This window comes from Ctenocephalides felis, unplaced genomic scaffold, assembly GCF_003426905.1.
Source record: "Ctenocephalides felis isolate EL2017-DRISC unplaced genomic scaffold, ASM342690v1 CF-g0.4_SCAFFOLD_01886, whole genome shotgun sequence".
In the NCBI taxonomy this organism is placed as follows: domain Eukaryota; kingdom Metazoa; phylum Arthropoda; class Insecta; order Siphonaptera; family Pulicidae; genus Ctenocephalides; species Ctenocephalides felis.
In genome coordinates, this window is record NW_020538040.1 from 104,168,722 (window position 1) to 104,190,096 (window position 21,375).

Consider the following 21,375-nt stretch of genomic DNA (forward strand, 5'->3'; position numbering starts at 1 on the left):
TTGTGATTGAATGATTCCACTTTATAAACAACCGTATATGTGATATTTTAGTTAAAAAATGATACTTAAGAAAATAAATATGTTTTAATTAAATATAATTTTTGAATTTGTAAACTTTTGAAATTTTTTTAAATAGTTCTCATAGTTGTGCCGTGAGTTGTTGTTAGAAAATTTCAAATATTTTTACGCTGCCCGCATATAGTGTGTTAATGAATCAAAATTATTATCGCATAATCATATTTCTGCTGAAATTATATTTTCAATAAATAGGAATAGTTTATTATATACATATATGTTGTAGTGTTAGCTGAGCAAAAAAGTTATACCGGTCTTATCGCTATTTCTGCACTTTGCGGTTATGTACGGGCGGCGACTGTTGTCAACCAGAACCTGGTGCTGAGCGAACACTGCAAAGCGTCCAGGCTGCCTGCCGCCTTGGGTCTCGGCATGTGCGTTAAGGGAGCATTTGTCATAACTATCGGGCAGTTTCTTGGTAATTATATATGCACAGAAATTAGAACTGTACGCACGTTGAAAAGAAATTTTCTATAATGCATTGTCTCAGATTCTTAACTGTTTTTATCACAGTTACAGACACAAATTTCAGCTTATTGATATAAATCTTGTAATAATAGTTAAAATTAATATTCAAATTATTATCATTCGATTATTGAATGAAATTTATTTACTCTCATTTATATTTTCAGGTTGGCTTCGTGATTACACGGGCAGTTACAGTCTATGTATACATGCTCAAAATATTCTTCTGATTCTCATAGTGATCACCTGGGTGCCCGAACTTCTTTACAAATACTGCAAAAGAAAGTCGGATAAATTGCCTTTACGATGATGTCTATATATTTTAATTAACTTATTGTTAGTTTAAATATCGAATTTTTAATTTAATAAGTCGCAAATTATGTATATATTTTATAAGAAAAAGGATTATATTTAGCTAGTCTCAAATTGTAAACAAATACGATACCAAAGTGCATTCTTAAGCACGCACCAAGTAGTTAATAATGAAAGACTGTTTTATAGATAAATAAAAGTATTGTTCAGAATTTGTAAAACAATAAAAAATGCATAAAACATTATGTGTGACTTTATTTGCATTTTAAATCATGTCCACCGAGATCCTGTTAAACAAGTCAGGTTGTCTCAAATTCATGTTTATAATAAATAAAAGAAAAAATGCTCAATAAATCATTGTATAATTAATTTTGTATATTAAAAGTTACAGAATCAAAGTGTTTATCAAAATATTTACATTTTTAAAAAATATTACAAATGGAATTGCTGCAGAGTAATTCTGAATTAAATCTTCTCCTCCAATTGCGTTGTAAATTCATAATATCACTGGCAATATAAAGTCCCAATATTTTAAAATATACGGCCAAGTTCATAAAGCAAATCGTAGCTAGGTAAATCATCTTGTAGTTTTAGTTAATTTGATTGTATAGCTCATGTACTATTTCTAAAAATAATATTAAATAAATTTAATATTTAAATAAATAATATTACGACATTTAAAAAATTAACACAAATATTGTTATTTATATAACAAAGATGCACAGTTGCATACTTCAAAAACGGTCTAATCTAGTTAAATAATTCATTGTAATTACCTTTTCTTATGTGATTCGGCAAGTAAACATGCATTAAAAAATTTGTTTAAACTGTATATTTGCATTAGTGATGATTTATTTTTGGTTTTGTGGAATTAGCTTAAATGCACTAGCGGTTTTTGCATTTTTTTATTTGTTTATATTTTGTTTAACTGGGAATTACGACTACTTTGTTTAAAAATATGCCTATCAATAATTTCATTTTGTCATATTTTTATATTATGATCTTAGACAATATTAGAATTAAATATGTCTATATGGTTCAGCTTATACGTAAATCGAACCGATGTACAGCATTTATATTAATATGATTTGCAATTATTAATAAAAGTTTATTTCTATTCTGATATTGTGGAATCACAAAGTCTTTATAATGTTGAACTGACATAAGTTCAAATTTGGCGCCGAGCCGCCACTGCGTGACATTCAGCTCTATCTTCACTATAAACTGAGCGGATGTACGACGAAGTTAGGGCAGTCGAACCGCATGCGAAATAAATTCTTCTGTGGGTTTTTATTGCTGGAGACAGACACTGACAAGGTATTTTTTCTAAATATCTTGAATAAGCGTGCTAATAATAATTATAGTGATTTATATTTAATATACGTTGTGCGTGCTCGTACGTTTATAATTTGGATTATATTATTCATATTTAGATTAATTTTGGTTTTGTTTTTCTCAGGCAAAAATGGGTCGTCGACGCGCCAGATGGTGAGTATTTTATTTTATTCAATTATAAATATGCGTTAATTTTTTTTTATTATAATGCTATTGAAATAATTAAGTGCAGTGCCACGTTTTGTTAAATTATTTGAGGTTATGTTAGACATTTTAGTGCTCCGACATTTCACGAGCTTCTCCACTTTCATATAATTAGTGTGATCACTTTATTATTGTTTAATTGAAATTGTGCGAGAACTAGTTTTTAATGTAATATTTATTTTTAGTTATCGCTATTGCAAAAAACAAGCCCTACCCCAAATCTCGGTTCTGTCGTGGTGTGCCAGACGCTAAAATTCGTATCTTCGATTTGGGTAAGAAGAAGGCAGGCGTAAAGATTTTCCACTATGTGTGCATCTTGTATCTGATGAATATGAACAATGAGTTCTGAGGCACTGGAAGCAGGACGTATTTGCTGTAACAAATACCTTGTGAAGAATTGTGGTAAAGATCAATTCCACATCAGAATGAGCTGCATCCTTTCCATGTTATCCGCATCATAAAATGTTATCGTGTGCTGGAGCTGATAGGTAGATACATTATTTTTATTTTATTTCACTTTTTTGCCTAGGTGTTTTATTGTCACAAATTGATTAGATGCAATTTGTTTTAGTTTTCAATGATAGTTTTTAGGTTTTTTACTGGATTCTGTACAGTTCGACATTAGTCTCTGAAACCTTTAATCAATAAAGGATGTTCAATGACTGTGTCGTAGATCAAGTGTCAATGTGACCGAAGGCATATTCCATAGACTTTTTGTAGCCTTAATGTGGCTGTGACAACTTAGAGAACCATGCCGATGACAAATTCTTCAAAAATATTTAATTTTTGTGGAAACTTGTGACTGTTGTATTAAAATTAAAACATTTTTATTTAGGCTCCAAACTGGAATGCGTGGTGCTTTGGAAAACCACAAGGTACAGTTGCCAGAGTTCACATCGGTCAACCAATCATGTCTGTTCGTTCCAGTGACAGATACAAGGCCGCTGTTGTAGAGGCTCTGCGTCGTGCTAAGTTCAAGTTCCCTGGCAGACAAAAGGTAGGATACGAAATAATTTAAATATTTAAATTTGCTCTTCGTGAATAATTAAATTTATCAAGAAATTATCATTGGACTTGATAAAAAGGAAATTGTCTTTGATATTATAAAAGAAATTTGTGTCTTCAGATGCAATTTGTGCATTTGATATTAGTACTAACTAATGATATTGTCACTAGTAAATCGCTGGAAAATTGTTAATATTATTGGTTTTCAACGATTTATTCAACTCATTTTTTTGCCTTCATTATGTGATTATGGTGTATGCACTTTATGGTGACTGTGGGGACACAATTTGAAGCAATAATTTACTGGCAAACAGTAACATTAGAGTGATGTTGTCATAACATAAAATGTTAATGACATACAATTCATGATTTATATTTGTGTTACTTAATATTACTGTTCCGTCTATCAATAGATAAATCTATTGAAATCTATACAAAAATACAAGTGATAGTGACATGTAGACTAAAATATTTGAGGATTAGCAATTCAATGATGCTGCTGAACTATGATACAGCTACTAGTTACATGATCAGTGTAATTTTCAAATTAGCAGTGGCCACTAGCATTTATGAACATTATTGTTCCAGATCTATGTTTCCAAGAAATGGGGATTCACTAAATATGAGCGTGATGTATATGAGAAGCTTCGTGATGAGGGAAGATTGGCTCCTGATGGTTGCAATGTTCAATACAGGCCAGAACATGGACCATTGAGCGCTTGGAAGAAGGTTCAAGAAGACCTCGCTGCCTGTTAATTTTCTTACAAAAACTATGTAAATGTATCGAATACATTGATATAAACAAATTCTGTGGTTCTTTCTTAAATAGATTACTTTGAAATCTATAAGCTATATGCTTCATTATAAAACTCAAAAGTCGATCATTACTGAACAATGTTCATTTATGTGAATTTTAATTTAAAACAATATTTCGAGCGTTTCACTAGGTTTCTTGTACATTAAGTTTCAAATTTTGTTAACTAATGCTTCTTTTTTTTTCTTTTTAAACAGCCTGAAATAAATTTTACATTTTTTACTTAAAAACACATTTTAAGTGTATAAAATTTCCAATTTATTTTTATACTTAGCATTCATTAAATAAATAATAAATATTAAATCTGATGTGTGGTACGGTAATGAAGTAATACTATGCAGTATTCACAATTCTAAAGAACTTATATTAGCTTATGACTACATGGCTGGTCCCCTTGCAAGAGTTCTATATCATGTTACATATGTATATATACATTGCACCTTAACGTTGAAGCTTGTATAAGTATTTGAATTTCCTTAACTAATTCTATAAACTAAAAATATAAAAACCTTGTGATATCTATGCACAATTCATTATATTCACATGTTACAATTTTATTTTCTTTGAACACTTTGTTTTAAAAGTTTTACTCTTAAGTTACTACGAGATCTCGCTAAATCAACAAGATAATATCACTTGTTCGTACTCATTTACCCTTAATTACTCGTCCTAATTTTGTGTTAATCATATCAAACTTGTTTATACATAATTATTTAATTTAGTAACAACATAGTGTTATTAAATTATGTTGATACTTCTTTTATATTTGCTTTAATTTTAACTTTTGCATGTTCAACACCATTCTCTTTTAGTTTTCAATCAACGTTCATTTTGATACATGTTTTTACTCATGAAAATTGTTCTTCGCTCGCTAAATTATTTTAAAATATTTCTTTTACACATTTTCAAGTACACTAGTTAAATCTTCAGCAGTATCACACTTACATATAACATTCACTGAATTTCATGCACACTTCTACACAAATTTTATTGTTTTTATCAAACTTCAGTTTGTGGCACTCCTTGAACCAATTGAGTCCTACTTCTGCTTTGGCCTTTTTTGCTTCCCATAACTGGGGTGCCTGCCATCTTTCTATTAGTTTCAGTAGGATTTGGACTGCTAGTCACACAATCTTTGAGACTTACAGCACTGCTGCTAGTTCCTAGAGATCCTTGAGAAGCCGATCTCGCTGGGCAAGTGGTAGCTGCACTGGAAGGTGGTCTTGATGAAGATGGCGCCCTTCCTCCTGATATGTGACGCTCCACAAGTGAGGTCGGCGTATCACGGTACTCATATATGTTTTCGCGAGATTTTTGTCTGGTGCTATGGTTTTCTATTCCGCCTACCCCATCTCTATGTACATCTTCAGGCATCATAAACAGATCGCCAGCATCACTGTAGTAACGATCGCCTTCCCTGTTAAAAAAAAAATAGTGTTGGTATTGCTGCGTTATTAATCATTTTTTATATTCATGGTAAAGTACTCAATTCATTAATTCTGAGATTGGTGATTGTAATCAGTGGCTACTCAAATGTGCAGTTTAAAAAGTTGACGATCTCATTGTTTACCTCGCTTACCTCTTAGCATTTCTCCATAATATGCAACATACTACAACCATCACGAAAAGCAATAAACAGGCCGCAGACATACTCCAAAACGCAATTTGCAAGGGTTCTTTTGGCTCCCACCAATACTAAAATAATCATCATTATACATTTTAATTTGCATAGTAATACGTATTATTATTGATAAATGTGGTTACTTCACATACCTCTGTTGATGGTGGGTATGTGGGTACTAATTGACCTATAACTGTAGGAAGGTACTGACTCCAAAAAGCCATCTCAGTCTGTCTGTAGTTTAACATTATGGAAGAATTGTAGGTAGTATTTATGTTCAAATAAGTTAGTTCTCCTGCTCGTGCTTTTTCAAAGTGCAATCCCAAAATTTGTTGATGGGACGGATTCCTGTTAAATCGTAGCAAACATATTAAGTATTATTCAATAATGCAGATCATAAATTCTATGAATTTATTTACCCATATCTAGCGAAATCTGAGTAAGCTTTCATAAAAAAGTGGCTCATATTTCTATCATTCGGTGTCCACATGTTTCGATCCCAACGAAGTTTTGAAGGAAAGAATTCGATATCCATAAATGGTGCTCCCGTTAATAAATACAATTCAGTGTCATGAGGAACCTAATGCAGTTCATAAACAAAATAAAATCACAATTGCAATCATTTAGATGATAAATCATTTTGAAACAACCTTTCTCCATTCTGGCAGATTAAAAGCTTCTATGGTAGTATTCAGAACATACATGTAAACGGGTACTCCCTTTTCAAGTAAAAGCTTTGCCATTTTATCACTAGGTGCTCTGTACAAGAAGTCTGACAACATCTGGAATTGTTACAGTTTTGTATTAAATGAAATATTTCAGAAAATCAATAATTACTTACATTTATATATTGTTCTCTAATGAGTGTTTGATTTTTTGGTGCTGGCCAGTAAGTGTACATATATTTAATAGCTTCATAAACACCTTCTGGGTTCAAAGTGTAATTGTATCGAAACACTAGCTCTTTAACTTTCTGCTCAAAAAACAATTCGTCTACTTCAAAATACGGTGCAAGCGTTTCATTTTCATCTGGTTCAAATAAATAACATGTAATATGAGACCATTATAGTTTATGCAAGTTTATTCGTATAAGTAAAAATGTAATTACATATGACAAAGGCAGCTTCCTGTGTAGTGACGCCACTCATGTATTGTAATCCACGATTGAAAGCCCCCCTTTTAACTAGTTCTTCTGGCGTTTCTTTTAAAAAGTGCCAATCTTGTTCTTTCCAGCCTTCATACCAATCATCACCAGGTATCGTCATATTAACGTCCAAAACTGGACCCCAAGGAAATGTTCCCACTTGAGGCTAAACAATGGATTGATAATTACAAAATCAAATATTTAATGAATCATTATATATCACTTTAAATATATTCTAAGCACCTGGAATTCTGCATTTCCTAATTCGTAGAAATTCCGACCTTGTCGAAGGCAGGTCACAAGTTTCCAAGATGAGTCAATGCTACATCCTAATAATTGTCCGAAGACGCGACTTGTATTTTGTGCTCGATATTTGTCTACAATTAGTGCCCAATCTGCCATAGCCGAACCACTCTATAATATGAAATCAGCAATATATATGTATATATATATATATATATATATATATATATATATATAAAGCAAATTTTGACTTTATTCACCTGAGCTATAACTTTGGTGACAATGTCTCTGGTCTGAGGTGCAACCATTAATAAACCAGCAGATGCTGCGCCCGCTCCTGGTCCAAAAAGCGTAATGCTTTTTCGATTACCGTTGAAAAATTCGATATTGTCATAAACCCAACGTATAGCCATGGCTTGATCTAGAATACCATAATTTCCAGGCGAATTTTCATCGCCAGTGCTCAAGAAACCTAGAATAAAAAATAAAAAATAAATTTGGCTAAATTCAATTTGAAACCCTTGTTAGGCTTATATAACTATTCGATTAGACATTTTCTTACCAAGAGCACCCAATCTGTAATTAATTGAAACAACGACCACATCGTAAAAAGCAGCTAACATATGACCAGGAAATAGGTTCGATGCCCCCTTGTAAAATTCGCCTCCATGAATGTATACCATTACAGGGTATTTTTCCGCCACTCCAGCCGCAATCTGAAAAAACAATATTATTCATTTATATTGGTATTTTTATCACTCATTTGGAGAAAAATAATTTAAAAATTCAATTTATTGTTATATATTTGTTTCCCATTATATTAACATATTATTTTAAATCTTGAACATAGTAAATATAGGAAATAAATTGAATTGAATTTATAAATAAATTAAATAAGTATACTTCGGAAAAGATTGAACATTATAATTTGCAAATGAATCATTCAGTTGGATGATACGAATTATATATACAAGAGGTCAAGCTGACTAACTTAACGTAAGGTCGTAACACGATGTTGTGCTAATTACCGGTCAATTAATAGCTTAATTTAATTTAGGTTCAAATAAAAACTTGGTAAAGTTAATTAAAGCCCTCACGGTCAATATGAATTCAGTGCACATGATTATGCATACGAATATTACGCCAAATATAAAGAAAGCGAAATTTACTACTTACATTCGGAGAGAAAACATTTAAGTAAAGGCAGTCTTCATCAACATCTCTGATTCCTTTCGTGGCGCCTGTGTATCTGGCCGGTTGTGGACAAGCGGGTCCAAAATCGACGGCTTGCAGTTGCTGCCAACCTCGATGAGGTCTAGGAGGCTGAAAAAATACCCAATAAAGTTTTATTTAAAAATGCGGATAAAATGAGATTGTATACAATATATTATGGTAGAGCCATGATATAATTGAGATCGCTTTCAAGTTAAGAATAATTACCTTAAATCTTCCTTCCAAAGTTGGTGGCATAGCATATGGAATTCCTAAGAAAACATTTGCATGTCCGAATATGCGATCCACTACGTTGTTCCATGGTCTATATGATGGATCGGGATTATCATATAAATACACCTTCACAAAAAAAACAATCAGTTATTTGTTTTTATGGATTCAATAAAAATAGGAAATATTGATTGTACCTTAAAACCTTGAACTTGTCCATAATTTGTCGTAACAAATATGTCGCGGTCAAGAGTGATGGAGTCTCGTCTTTGTTTACCTTGCAAATCGTCTCGCCAACCACCCAACACGCCAGGGAATGGTGTTCGAGGCGAACCATCTGGATTATTCTAAAAATTTTAAATAGATATTAATGAATATGCAAAAATTATATTAAATCAAACAAAACATTTGTGATATATTATTTTATTCTCATATATATATATATATATATATATATATATATATATATATATATATATATATATATATACATACAACTACAAATTCTATAGTACTAACAAAATAATGTTTCGGCCACATATCATGATATAATAAGATAATCTGTGAATTTATCCGCGTACAATAATTTACTTAAACTTGTTTCATTTATTTCACATTGAATAGCCTGTATCTCGCAATCTCGATAGATAAATAAAAATAAAACTTGAAATAGATTTCATAATAAATTAAATTATCGATTTATTGTTTACAGGTTAATAACTAATCATTTTACATATTAGTTACTATATCTTGAAAGAATTTAGTTTATTGATCTAAAATCCATTTTCTCTAAATTATTATGTTGCTTATCGTAATTGCGCTTTTTATAGTCCTAGTCATTCCATCTGCTTAGAGTTGATTATAGCTTATTAACGCCGATTATAGAAAAACAATCTTATCGCGAAGTGTTTGCAAAATTTATTTTTGGCTACACGGTATTTATAAAAAGTAAATTAAACAGCTACGTCAATCATTTAACCATTTATGGGCCCGCATAACTTCCAGGTTGCATTCGAAATTTTTGCGATATTTTACCAAATATAAAGTGATTTTTTTCGTAGATGACGCACAAATCGTAATTCTACAATGTTTTCAAGACCACATATATCAAAATTTATAGCTTTGTTAGGCTTTTCAAACTTGCAATAACGTTTTCATACACAGAAGTGCAAACATTATAGGCCGCTATAACTTGAAAGTCACATTATTCATTAATGCCAAAAAAATTTTTAAAGAGAATTTTTGTTTCTCATATTTATATTAGGGTGGTCCTTAAAATGGTCATTTTCAAATTTTCTTGCTCCCAGGGGCTCAAATGGTTCCAAATTGATAAAAAACAATTATCTGAAAGTTTTAGCTCTTAATATTAACGTTTAGAGCGCAATTCAATCAAAGTTTGTATAGAAAGAGCATGGAAAAATTTTTGAAAATTAAAAAAAAATGTTTTAGGTATAACTTAGCGACAAATGAATGAGTTTTATTCATTCATTTGTTCGCTAAATCACATTTAAAAAACATTTTTAAAATTTTTGAAAAATTTTCCATGCTATTTCCATACAAAACTTTGATTGAATTGCGCTCTATCTAAACGTTAATATTAAGAGCTAAAATTTTCAGAGAATTGTTTTTTATCTATTTGGAACCATTTGAGCCCCTGGGAGCAAGGAAATTCGAAAATGACTATTTTAAGGACCACCCTAATATATATATATATATATATATATATATATTATTGCACAGTCATATGGAATTGGTGGATATGGTTATTTTAGATATCGAAACTAAACCCACAAAGCTTAATTTATCAATCAGAATCTAGTTCTTAAATAATAGTGAGTGTACATATTTTTGCAAGCGTTAGTGAATCAATATGTTTATTGCACAACCAACATTGATTTTAACATACCTTATAAGTTTTTTTTTATTCGTTACTGATAGTCTCTGCGTATATCAGGAGATATTGATATAAGATCATGACCAAGAAATTTATCTGATTTTGAATCTGTAATTTTCTGCTTTACTTCGGATACCAGGAATGAGACTTGTGTATAGTCTTAAGGAAAAAAGTTTTCAAACTCCATTAAAAACTTGAGTGATTTGCTCCTCCTGGGAGTAGTTTTGCGAAAATGATTGAAATACATCTTTGAAGAAATCAGCTATATGCTGATCAGGAGAGTTTTGAAATGAGGTGCAGGAGACGAATGGAGAGGATAAAATGGACAGACTAGGTAACAAATGAAGAAGTCCCGAGAAGAGCAGGCAAAAAAAGACTTTACTGAGCACGACCATTAAAAGGAAAATAAACTGAATCGGACCCATTCTACCAAAAGAATGCCTTCTACCCGACGTCGTCGTGGCTAAAATAAAAGGACTGAAAGAAAATGAAAATTGCAGATAGTTGATGACTTAAGGGGTTACATGGGTTTCACGGTTTCAAAAAATCAAAAAGAATTTTTTTGTCTTATTAAATTCTATAACATCTTTAGAATATTGTCCTAAATTTTTAAGTTGATCCGACTAATAGTTTCGGAGATACAGCCTTGAATAGGTGGACGCTTGAGGTCCATCTTTATTGTTTCTTAAAACTTTAAACGCGTTTTTCTCAAAACTATGTTTTCAAAGACGGTTGTCAAGATTTCTTAGAAACTACTCAACTGATCTTGATGAAATTTTACACAGGTCTTCGAGATATCGTTTACAAGGTATTGAACAAAGGATTTTCTTTTTGTTTAATTACAACTATTAAAAAAAAATAATGTCGAGAAATTTTAATCGAAACTTGCATTTTTTTTATAAAAACGTCTGCCGAAAATCCAATTTTCATTTTTTTCTTTTTTCCTTCGTCCAATACCTAGTTTATTGTCTTTACTAAAACACGTATTTTTTATTTTTATTTCGGATGATCCTGAAAAAAGTTCTGCTGACAACGCGGAGGCACCTTTTTTTCCGAGGGATTGCCGGAAATGGCGTCGTAATGACCGCGATTTTGATTTTTTTTTTGAAAATTTTACAAAATGTTTATTAAACATGTATCTTTTAAATAAAAAAAATCATTAAAATATTTTATTTTTTATATGTAAAAAACATAATTGAAAAAATACCGTTTTTTGCCCGAGGAAACCCATGTAACCCCTTAAACGAGAAGAGAAAATACAGGGAACTGAAAGCCGAAGCGCAAAATGAGAAAGCATGGAAGCAGATGTTTGGAAAGAAAAATAAATAAAAAGTGATAATGGTCATTAATTAATAGTAATAAAATGGCAACAGGAATAATAAACAAAGGAAGAAAAGAGAATTATTGATTTGTGGTGCACTCATACCATGAACTTGCCTTCGGGCAGACTGATAACATTGTCGAGAAATATTTACAATTATGGTTTCAATCTTCAAATATACCGTAAACAATACCGTAATAGGGTACGATAAACATATTTCATAGATATACGCTTGTATATATTCTAAACCTATTTTCACCCGGAATTTTCTATTTCTGCACTTGTTCATAAGAATCATACTACAGTTAAGTTGAGCGAGCAAGTAATCGTTCCATAGCGGACTTTGCATGAATATGGAACGCCTTCTGAAGCGCGATCATTGTGTGGATAAAAACTGTGTTAATGAATTTCACGATGATACATTACTTGATTAAGCGATTTAAAAGACGGCAACCGTTATTTTCTTTCATTGGTCTTGTACTGCACATGTTTATGTTTGTTCGTCTTTGTTCGAAAACAAACACAGTAAAACTTAATGGCGTATGAAAAACTCATTCACAAAAAAGTTTTTATATTGAGCTAATAAGACACTGATTTGAAGCCGTTATAATCTTATATACAAAATAATTATGGTAATGATTTCAATTCTGAATAAAATAAAGAATATCAACAATCCAACACTAAATACTTGACACAAATATAATTCAAGTTCGTTTGTAAAATTAAATATTTACAATTTTATTTATATGTAGGAGATACTGGGTACGGTTGTGCCGGAGTACGGTATGACAGTCGTCATAACAGCTAATCTGTATGTTTATTCGGACAAGTTTTCATTATTGGATTCAGTCTTGGCTCTACATTAACATGATCTGTAGACTGCATTGCTTTCAATTAGTCAAACGTAATATTTTTTGTTCGATTTCTTTTAATAACTGTTACTTGTATATAGATGGATTACCTTGCGTGTTATTTTGCTGTAAGTTGAATATTGGTAGTAAATTACCAGCAATTAGTTTTTGTGTAGATAATTTATTTCAGTCATAACGATGATTTGTTTTCAAAATTGTGCGTTGGATGCGGTTGTGATATGTTGTTGTTCTTTATGACTTTTTCGGTTGAAAAATAAAACTGAATAACTAGCTAAAAATTTAACTGAAATAATAATAAGACAAAAAACGAAAGAGAAAGAGAAAGGAAAAAGCAATACGAAAGAAGAAACTTTCTGTCTGGCTTTTGAAAGCTCATATTCTAAAAGTAGGGGTGGCGTTAAATAGTTCAAATGACAAGGAACATGCTATTCCTGGTTTCACGTATTACATTTTTTATCATTGTAATGATTATTCTAACTAGAAATATTTATGCAATATTTTGACAGATTAGTACTCTGATAATTATTAGTTAACATTTTTAACTGATTTCAAAGAAGAAACTTATAATAACACGAGTAGTGATGATGACTTATTATTTATATCCTGTTAACTTTTCTTTAATTATGTTTTGTTACTTTTCCTCCATATCTCCAAAGCCGTTGGACCTGCCTTCCAAAAATTTGAACGGTTCTTCATTTAGTCAACACAAATAAAATGTTTTTTGAATTATTCAAATCAGACGCTCCGTTCCCTTAAAAATTGAGTTACCGTTCTCGGCACTTTTTGCCCCGTATCATCGGAACGGCTAGACCTGCCTTCGCCAAAAACTAATCAGCACGTCTCCTTATCAATACGAATCGAATGTTTTTTGAATTATTCAAATCGGTTGATCCCGAAATCGTCGACGAAAATTTGTATCCGCACATACATACATACACGCACATACACACACACATACACACACACACACACACATACACACACACACATACATCCATTTTTTCTAAGGTATGCGAAAATGTTCAGAAGGTTTTCAAACGTAAAGATATATAAAAATTTTCATTTTCGATTTTTTTGCGATTACTAAAACTTGCTCTACGGGAAGTTAAAAATGCCATTTGGCGTTCAAAAATGATCAATAGACATATGCACATCAAATTATTAGATATTTCATAGAGATTTTAACAATAAGTATAAATTTTGTTTACATTCCTATGGGTTCCGTACCATGTACCAATGTTCATCCGTTAGACGGCAACGCGGCGCTTACGCGCTACGATATTTCGTCTCTATGCAGTTAAAGCAGTACTATTGCTTTAAAAAAAAGTTCAGAATTTCCAAAATATTTCAAAATAAATTTTTCTTCAAAAAGTCTTTTTTTTTAAAAAAAAGTAAATTTTTGTCAAAAATTTATAGTTTCTCAAAAATCTAATTTTTTCAGAGTAATTTTTTTTCAAAAATGTTAATCTTTTTTAAAAAAAAAATTTTGGTACGGGAAGTTCCAGCAATTTGCCTTAAGGCACGATGCCATGCGACCCACTAGTTAATCTATATTTATGCTTCTGTCACAACCGTTCTGGGGGTGTGGACGGTTGTAACGCTCGCCTCTTTTTTGTCTGGTTTGATTTTGTGATTAATATAGCGTATTTAAGCATAGAATTTCACTATTTTTATGTAGACAAAGGCTAACTAGTAAATTAACAAAATTATTGCTTATCAAAAAAAGTGGCACAACTGTCTCCCCAACTACAGAACATACTTCTGTAAATATGTGCCTCTGATTACATTCTACCCAGATTTGTTTATACCCTAGAATCTATGGACGTAAATTTCATATTCATATCAGAATAACATTAGAGTTGTGCACGCTACCTGACGAAGCATATCGCTCATTTCGCAATCTGACTATTAGGCGACGTGTGATACACTATTACACATTCTATGTTTTCCTGACCTACTTTACTTTTTATTCGCATAGAGAAATATACTATGAAATAGTAAAACATAATATCGCATATATAATAGTAAACCATTTTGTAAGTGAGGACAGATGTGAAACAAGTACAGAATATATTTCTCTTTCCTTACACGTGAAAAATCGAATGAATCGACATTTAAATATATTACTATCGGTAGTTATGTTCAAAAATTAATAATTGAATAATTGATATTGATTAAGTTAAAAGATATAGTTGTTGTCAATATATAATAAAGAAATATTTTTGCCTAGACATATTTATTATTCAATTCATTAAAAAATCTTTATAACTCGAAGTATGGTCGTATCTACAAATTTGTTTCAGAATTAAACTTGGTCGACTATAAAATAAATTTTATTTGAAATATGCTAGATTTCCTTGAAGAGTTCAACTTAATTTGAATTAATAACAAATATAAGCAACTTGTTGATCTCAAAAAGCGCGCCAGGTTCCACAGATGAACTCTGTTTACAAAACCTGTCGAAAGCGCAACGTAGAGTCAAGCACATGGTGAACTCTACAAAACATTTGGCCCACGCCCATTTCTCATTAGATTCTGTCATATTGAAAATTACTTCGAATGATGAATTAAACCACATCTCAAAACTATTCGTTGTACTAAAACTATTAAACATAAAATATTATAAAAAAATATAAACGTATAATAGTAAATGTAATTTCCAGACGATTAAAACATACTACCGATGCAGACAACTTGTTGTTTAGGACTTTTATTACATAAATTATTGATTTCTCGACTTACTGGGCTGTATCTATTCCTATCGTCCTGATTAGGATAATATCCAGGCTGTCCAGGATACGCTGGCACACCAGGCAAGCCATTCTGTCCTGGCAGGTTTTGCCCATAGCGTCTATTGTTATACGTGTAAGTTCTGTATCGCGATCGCCCGGGTTCGGAGGGCCGTACAATCCATCCCTGGAATAATAACGTCCTCCAGAATCGAACTGACACCAGGATATTGACACTAAACACTGCACAATCACAAAACTGATCACAACATGACATTTGCGTGCCACGGCTGCCATCTTTGTTCGGTAACCTGCGCGAGGGTTTGCATTCGCTCACCGACTGGCGTCCGACGTAATAGACAGGTTACAAAACTGCGGAGAATCTACAGGTGTTGTTCTGCTATATTCTATTAGTCAGGGTTTGTCAGGTAGCGAATGAACGCTTGGCGAGCGACGGCCGCGACGTAGATCGTTCACACGTGTCAATTCTTTACCTGCAATCCGCGTACACTCCCGTATACAACATATGCATATTACACGAACGTAAACAAGCCTCTTGCTGGCTTTTTCTTCTGATGTCACTTGACCACTGTGTGTTAATGTGACGACTGACTCACTAAAAATATTATTACTGTTTTAGTCGCACGCTTTGGGTCGATTTCTCTTATCTCTTGGGAACGTTTATCAGACCGATAAAACAATCGTATCAAATATCATTCGGCGATTTTGCTGAAGTCACCTCGAGGTTTCTCAACTCTTTTAGATAGGGCATGAGAGAAAGGCAGATGATGTGGTACAATTCCTAATGCGAGCAATTCCTTTTGTTGCCCATTCAATTGTTCGACGTTTGTATCTTGTATCTGTAAATAATAAAAATATACCTTGGTTAAATTTCTTCTATCGTTAAACAAACTGAAAATATTTTATTATGTTTATTTAAAGTTTATATAAAATAGACATTTTTTATCATTTTTGTCTCATCTCTTTCTTATTATGCATATGAATTATTTTAATAATTAATAAATTACATAAATATAATACATAAACCCTAAATGTATTTCAAATGCATATTTTTGGATGGGGAAAAAGAAATCCATTATTTTTTTGGTAGATGGTTGTACTGATAGATTTTTCGTAAAGTATCGATCAACCAATTTCAGATTTATGTTTGTTGGAAAGATGACATTTTGCAGTAAAAAAATCTTTTGCTGTTTTTTGTTTAGTGCATTCAGTTTGTGAGTTACAGGGTGTTAAATATGGAGCTGAACAAACATAAAATTCGATACATTTTACAGGTTTTCTTTGACAAGGGCGCAAATGCAAGCCTGATAGCTTAAATTGTGAATGGTGTGTTTATGGTTCCGATACTGTAACAGCCAACTATGCGTAATTTTATTTCGTAAGTTTTGTTCAGGAATTTTTTATATTAAAGATGCACCTCGCACCGGTAGGCCGGTCATCGAAAATGTCGATAAAACCACAGAAATGATTAAAGTTGACCGGCATGTTAGCAGTTGTAATATCGTATAGGAGCTAAAAATAGACCATAAAACAGTTTCAAACCAATGAACCAAAATTTTAAACCAAAAATAATGGATTTCTTTTTCCCCAACCTAATATATTAGGACATATCATATGGCAAGTATGCAAATTCCAATTATATAAATACTCTTCCGAAATTTTCTGATCGAAAACAATAAATCAACTATGAAATAACTATAAAAATATATAATAAATTATATATTATTTTTCTTATCTTATTTGTATCATATTAATTCCATTTCAGTTTATTTAAATTTTCAATAAAGCCTACATTTTTCTCATTGGGGCAACTCCATTCATAAACCTTTATTCCTGGGATTCACAGGATACAGATACAGATAGAACATGATTTGAATAAACCGTGGAATTCTCAGAAGACAGCATATCAAATTTCAATTATAATGATTTGTTTTCCAAGTATTACACCATGACAAAAGTGCGCAGTGTAAAATGATACCTTTGTTTATTTTCGCGAGAAATTGTAGAGTTCGTCAGCAATCAGCTGTTTCGTCTTAACGTCAAAATCAGCTGTAACGTTGGTTAAATGTTATGATGATGATAAAAAAGTTTTTTTTTTTAAAAAAAAAAAATACTCAATAGAGATTTATTTTACAATTGAGGAAATAGTTTGAACTACAAATAGTACATAATGCTTCCAAAATAATACATTATTTGTTTTCAGAAACAAGTATACATTTTTCATTAGCATATATGATTCATACAACTTCGAAAATTTGTTTAACAAGTATCATTCTAATCAAGTAGCTTGCAAGAAAACGTGTTAAAATTCAATAACAAATTAAGTGTAATGCATATATGTTTATACTTCTGAGAGTTTTTATGTTCATCTAAAGTTCTAAACGATAAAAAATAATAAAACACTTTCTCACCACGCATTTCATGTACATACATTTAATATTTACTATATAAAATTTAATATATAATGCATGCTTTAATAATAAATGTGAAATAATCAATATAAAATATTATTATAAAAAATTGTTTGTATGTCGTGATTACTACATGTCGTTAATCCACGATGAGACTTTTATACTTGTACAATACTTTTACATACTTTTTTATACGTTAGAGATTTTGTAACTTGAAAAAATACATTACAGTTAGTAATTTTTAAAATATTATAATTAACAACGTAAAAAATCTTACAATTTTATCGCTGTCACTTATACCTGTTGCTTTTTCACATATCAAGTGAAATGCATCAAGTAATTTTACATATCTCATATATTAAATAAAAAACACTTTCTTGTCATATCATACATGGTTTATACAAGCTTCGTAATTCACGTCAATTGCAATATCAAATACATGTGATATGACACTACGATAATAAATGTATTGGAACCTATAAGTTGAATATTTTTATAATTACCTGTATTGTGATTTAAGATTACATTTTCTATGCCTATACTTATTTTAGATAAACTATTTATTGAGCTTAAAACGTTTTCTAATATTTTAAAATTCCATGAAAATTACTCTTACACTAACACATGTATTTTTTCACAATTTATTAAGTATTTTAATTAAGATTTTTGACTTTAAGTATTTTTTATTAATTTTAGCACACGTAAACTTCAAGCTGTTGCCGTACACTAACTTAGGCTCAATAATTAATAGAGAGGGAGTCGCCTCTGACGAGTCATTCATTCATACAAATGACACATATGAATCATCGACGCGCAGGTGTAGAAAAACTATTTTGATAAGAACCGTATTATTTAATGTGAGTACATTTATTTTTTGTAAAAAGTTAGGAAAAATATTGAAAATAATGGTAATGAGAATTATAATTATTTTAACGAGCGAAGAATGTACCGGTGTGGGATCGTTGTACGATCATTAATCGATGTTAGACTCTTACTTTATTTATTTATTCCCAAAGGAGTTTTGTCAGAAAATCCAATTTGCTAACTTTGTTTATTTTTGCGTTTCAAGTCATTCTCAATCGTTTAACTCCAGAATTTGAAAAAATATGCGTGTATGCGTATCCTAACCAAAATTTTACCCATCGTATAAGGACTCACGGTGATTAGTTTTGCGACACGAGTCGCTTTTTAAAAGTTTTGCAGACAACTGCAAAAAAATTGTTCACATTTTTGCGAAAAACCCTGAAGCAATTTTGTTTTTTTTTCAAAACTAGGTAAATATTCGTGCTAATTAGTTTTTGGTAAAGATCGGCCTCACCGTTTTTTTTCTGTTTTGTAGTTATTGTAATTTTTACGATTCTGATGAAACTATTAATGACAGAGTTCATGGATCTAATGAACGTCCTTAAATAAGTTTGCGAATAATGGTTTAATTATAAAAAAACGTCAAAGTATAGCATAATAGGCTATGTCAAATTTTCGAAATTCTGTCACAATTTGAGAAGTTGCTAAAACTAATTCATATTTATTAATTCGATTATTTTGGCATATCGGGAAGTTTTTGTATCTCGCCTTAATATAAGGTTACCATACGTCCCATTGGCAGGGACAGTCCTGGAAATCCACCTTATTTCCCGGATGTTACTAAACACAATATTTGATCTTTTGTTCCCAAAAAGTACATGTTTAAATTGAATCTTTGCTATTACTTTATAACAAAAAATTACGACTACACATCAAATATATGAAATTGATGTAGGTATACAACATTGAAACATTACGTTAAATAGGCTCTAGATTAGTAATTTCCAGCTCTCATTTTTAAATTTACGAAAATTAGAAATAATTATGAAAACGAACTTTTCGATTGCCAGGTTCAAGAGTTAAGTTTTACTAACAAAGTTATAAGTTATTTATAAAGAAAATTGAATAAAATCTTATATAAGGCTTAAAATATGGTCATCTTGCTTAATGCCACTTACATCTGGTTAAAAATGGTTCTGAGACGCTGATGTGTAACATGTGACATTAGGTGAACTCTTCTCTTGTACGTGTTCTTGTCGATGAAGTCGTTTGTTACGCTGCGCTGTTTACGCACGGTCGCGTTATTTGTCCAGAGCGCGGAACCGACGAATGTTGCACCGGATTGTTGTTTCATGTCATTCTGTAATATCATAAATTTTCGAGTTTGTGTGATACTGTCAATAAAATCGTTTCATGGCTTCATTATTATGAAAAACAAATACCCAACTGTTTCAATTCATTCGGTTTATTTTGATCTAATCAATTTAGAAAATGAATGAATTTGTGCACTCATCAAACATTAAACTATTAGCCAACACTCTCTCAAAATATACGAGGGTGGGCTGAAAAATTTTCGTTCTAAAAATGATGCAAACTTTTTTTTCTTATTTTGAAGTAAAACTTCTGTAGGCGCGACTAGGGTGTAAATCCGTACAAATGCAACGGAACTGCGTTACGGCCGAGTCCAGTGCCAATGATTCGTCATTCGCTCTCAATGATATCATTTCTATATGGGTCGATTGTGATTGGTCGTCGTATCATGTGCGAGGCTTCTTTGTATGCGTGACTTTGTACGTGCATACGTCACCAAAAGCGTGAAGCATATTGTTCATTTTTCATTCCCTGCAAATGTGGTCGTTTTCGGCCATTTGTGCCTTTAGCGCGTTTTTATAGTTGTTTTATACTTTGCAGTCCACTGTTTTGACTGCAGTTTTGTTTTAGGCGTATAATAGTGAATCCAAGATTCATCTACAGTAATTAGTTGACGCCAAATATCGGACCTATTACGCCTAAAAGGCGTGGAAAATGTTTATTTAACCATGTCTTTGGTCTAACGTGAGCAAACGCGGCAACCAATGCGCTAACGGCTTTCTTATGTGTGACTTTTTTTAATATATGACAAACACATTTTTTGGACATTTTCATAACCTTCATAACCTAACATCTATCGTTCTCACATTGATTCGGCTTTCGTCTAGCATCATTTCGTAAACTTCAGAATGTCATCTTCAGAAGTTGAAATTTTTGGACGTCATGAACGATCATCGTCTTCCAAGCTCTTACTGGCACGTTTAAACTCAACTCCAAAAATGTTATTTTTGGAAAATGATCGTGCAGAGTCCCCACACACAGAAACCAATTTATCTTTCATTTGCGTTTTGCCTTTCAAAAACAAATATTAAATAACTGCTCAAAACTGAACTTACTACATTTTCACAAAAACACTCGCTCCAACGGCTGTCGATTAAAAACGAAACGTCCAAAATGGTCAAAATTTGGCAAGCTTTTGCGGGTCCCTGTATAAAAATCGGTTGGGAGCCCTATTTACTTAAGGAAAAGATTTCTCACAAAAATAATAAAACATTAGAAGAAATGAAAATATTTTTGTCACTTTCACAAATATTGTACAAACAATTCAATTTTAATATATTCCTGTCTATAA

General features: G+C 31.6%; 2 protein-coding genes and 1 pseudogene across 2 annotated transcripts in view; 1 reads left to right on the forward strand and 2 right to left on the reverse strand.

Moving 5' to 3' along the window:
- Nucleotides 1–2,317: 2,317 nt before the first annotated feature.
- Nucleotides 2,318–4,154, forward strand: LOC113378465 (annotated as a pseudogene).
- Nucleotides 4,155–5,209: 1,055 nt separating this feature from the next.
- LOC113375626 (acetylcholinesterase-like) lies at nt 5,210–15,801 on the reverse strand. The gene is given in 15 exon segments (XM_026615557.1): nt 5,210–5,627; nt 5,790–5,905; nt 5,984–6,179; nt 6,251–6,411; nt 6,482–6,613; nt 6,673–6,860; nt 6,940–7,141; nt 7,219–7,389; nt 7,479–7,690; nt 7,781–7,934; nt 8,395–8,541; nt 8,659–8,790; nt 8,859–9,008; nt 15,491–15,630; nt 15,633–15,801. Coding segments are annotated over 15 exon segments (2,661 nt in total). The 5' UTR covers nt 15,775–15,801.
- Nucleotides 15,802–16,190: 389 nt separating this feature from the next.
- The window catches only part of LOC113375627 (neurogenic protein big brain-like), a 42,907-nt gene continuing 37,722 nt past the window's right edge, over nt 16,191–21,375 (reverse strand). Inside the window, exon 3 of the mRNA XM_026615558.1 lies at nt 16,191–16,337. Within this exon, the coding sequence (XP_026471343.1) occupies nt 16,191–16,337 (147 nt within the window). The remainder of the gene's footprint in view (nt 16,338–21,375) is intronic.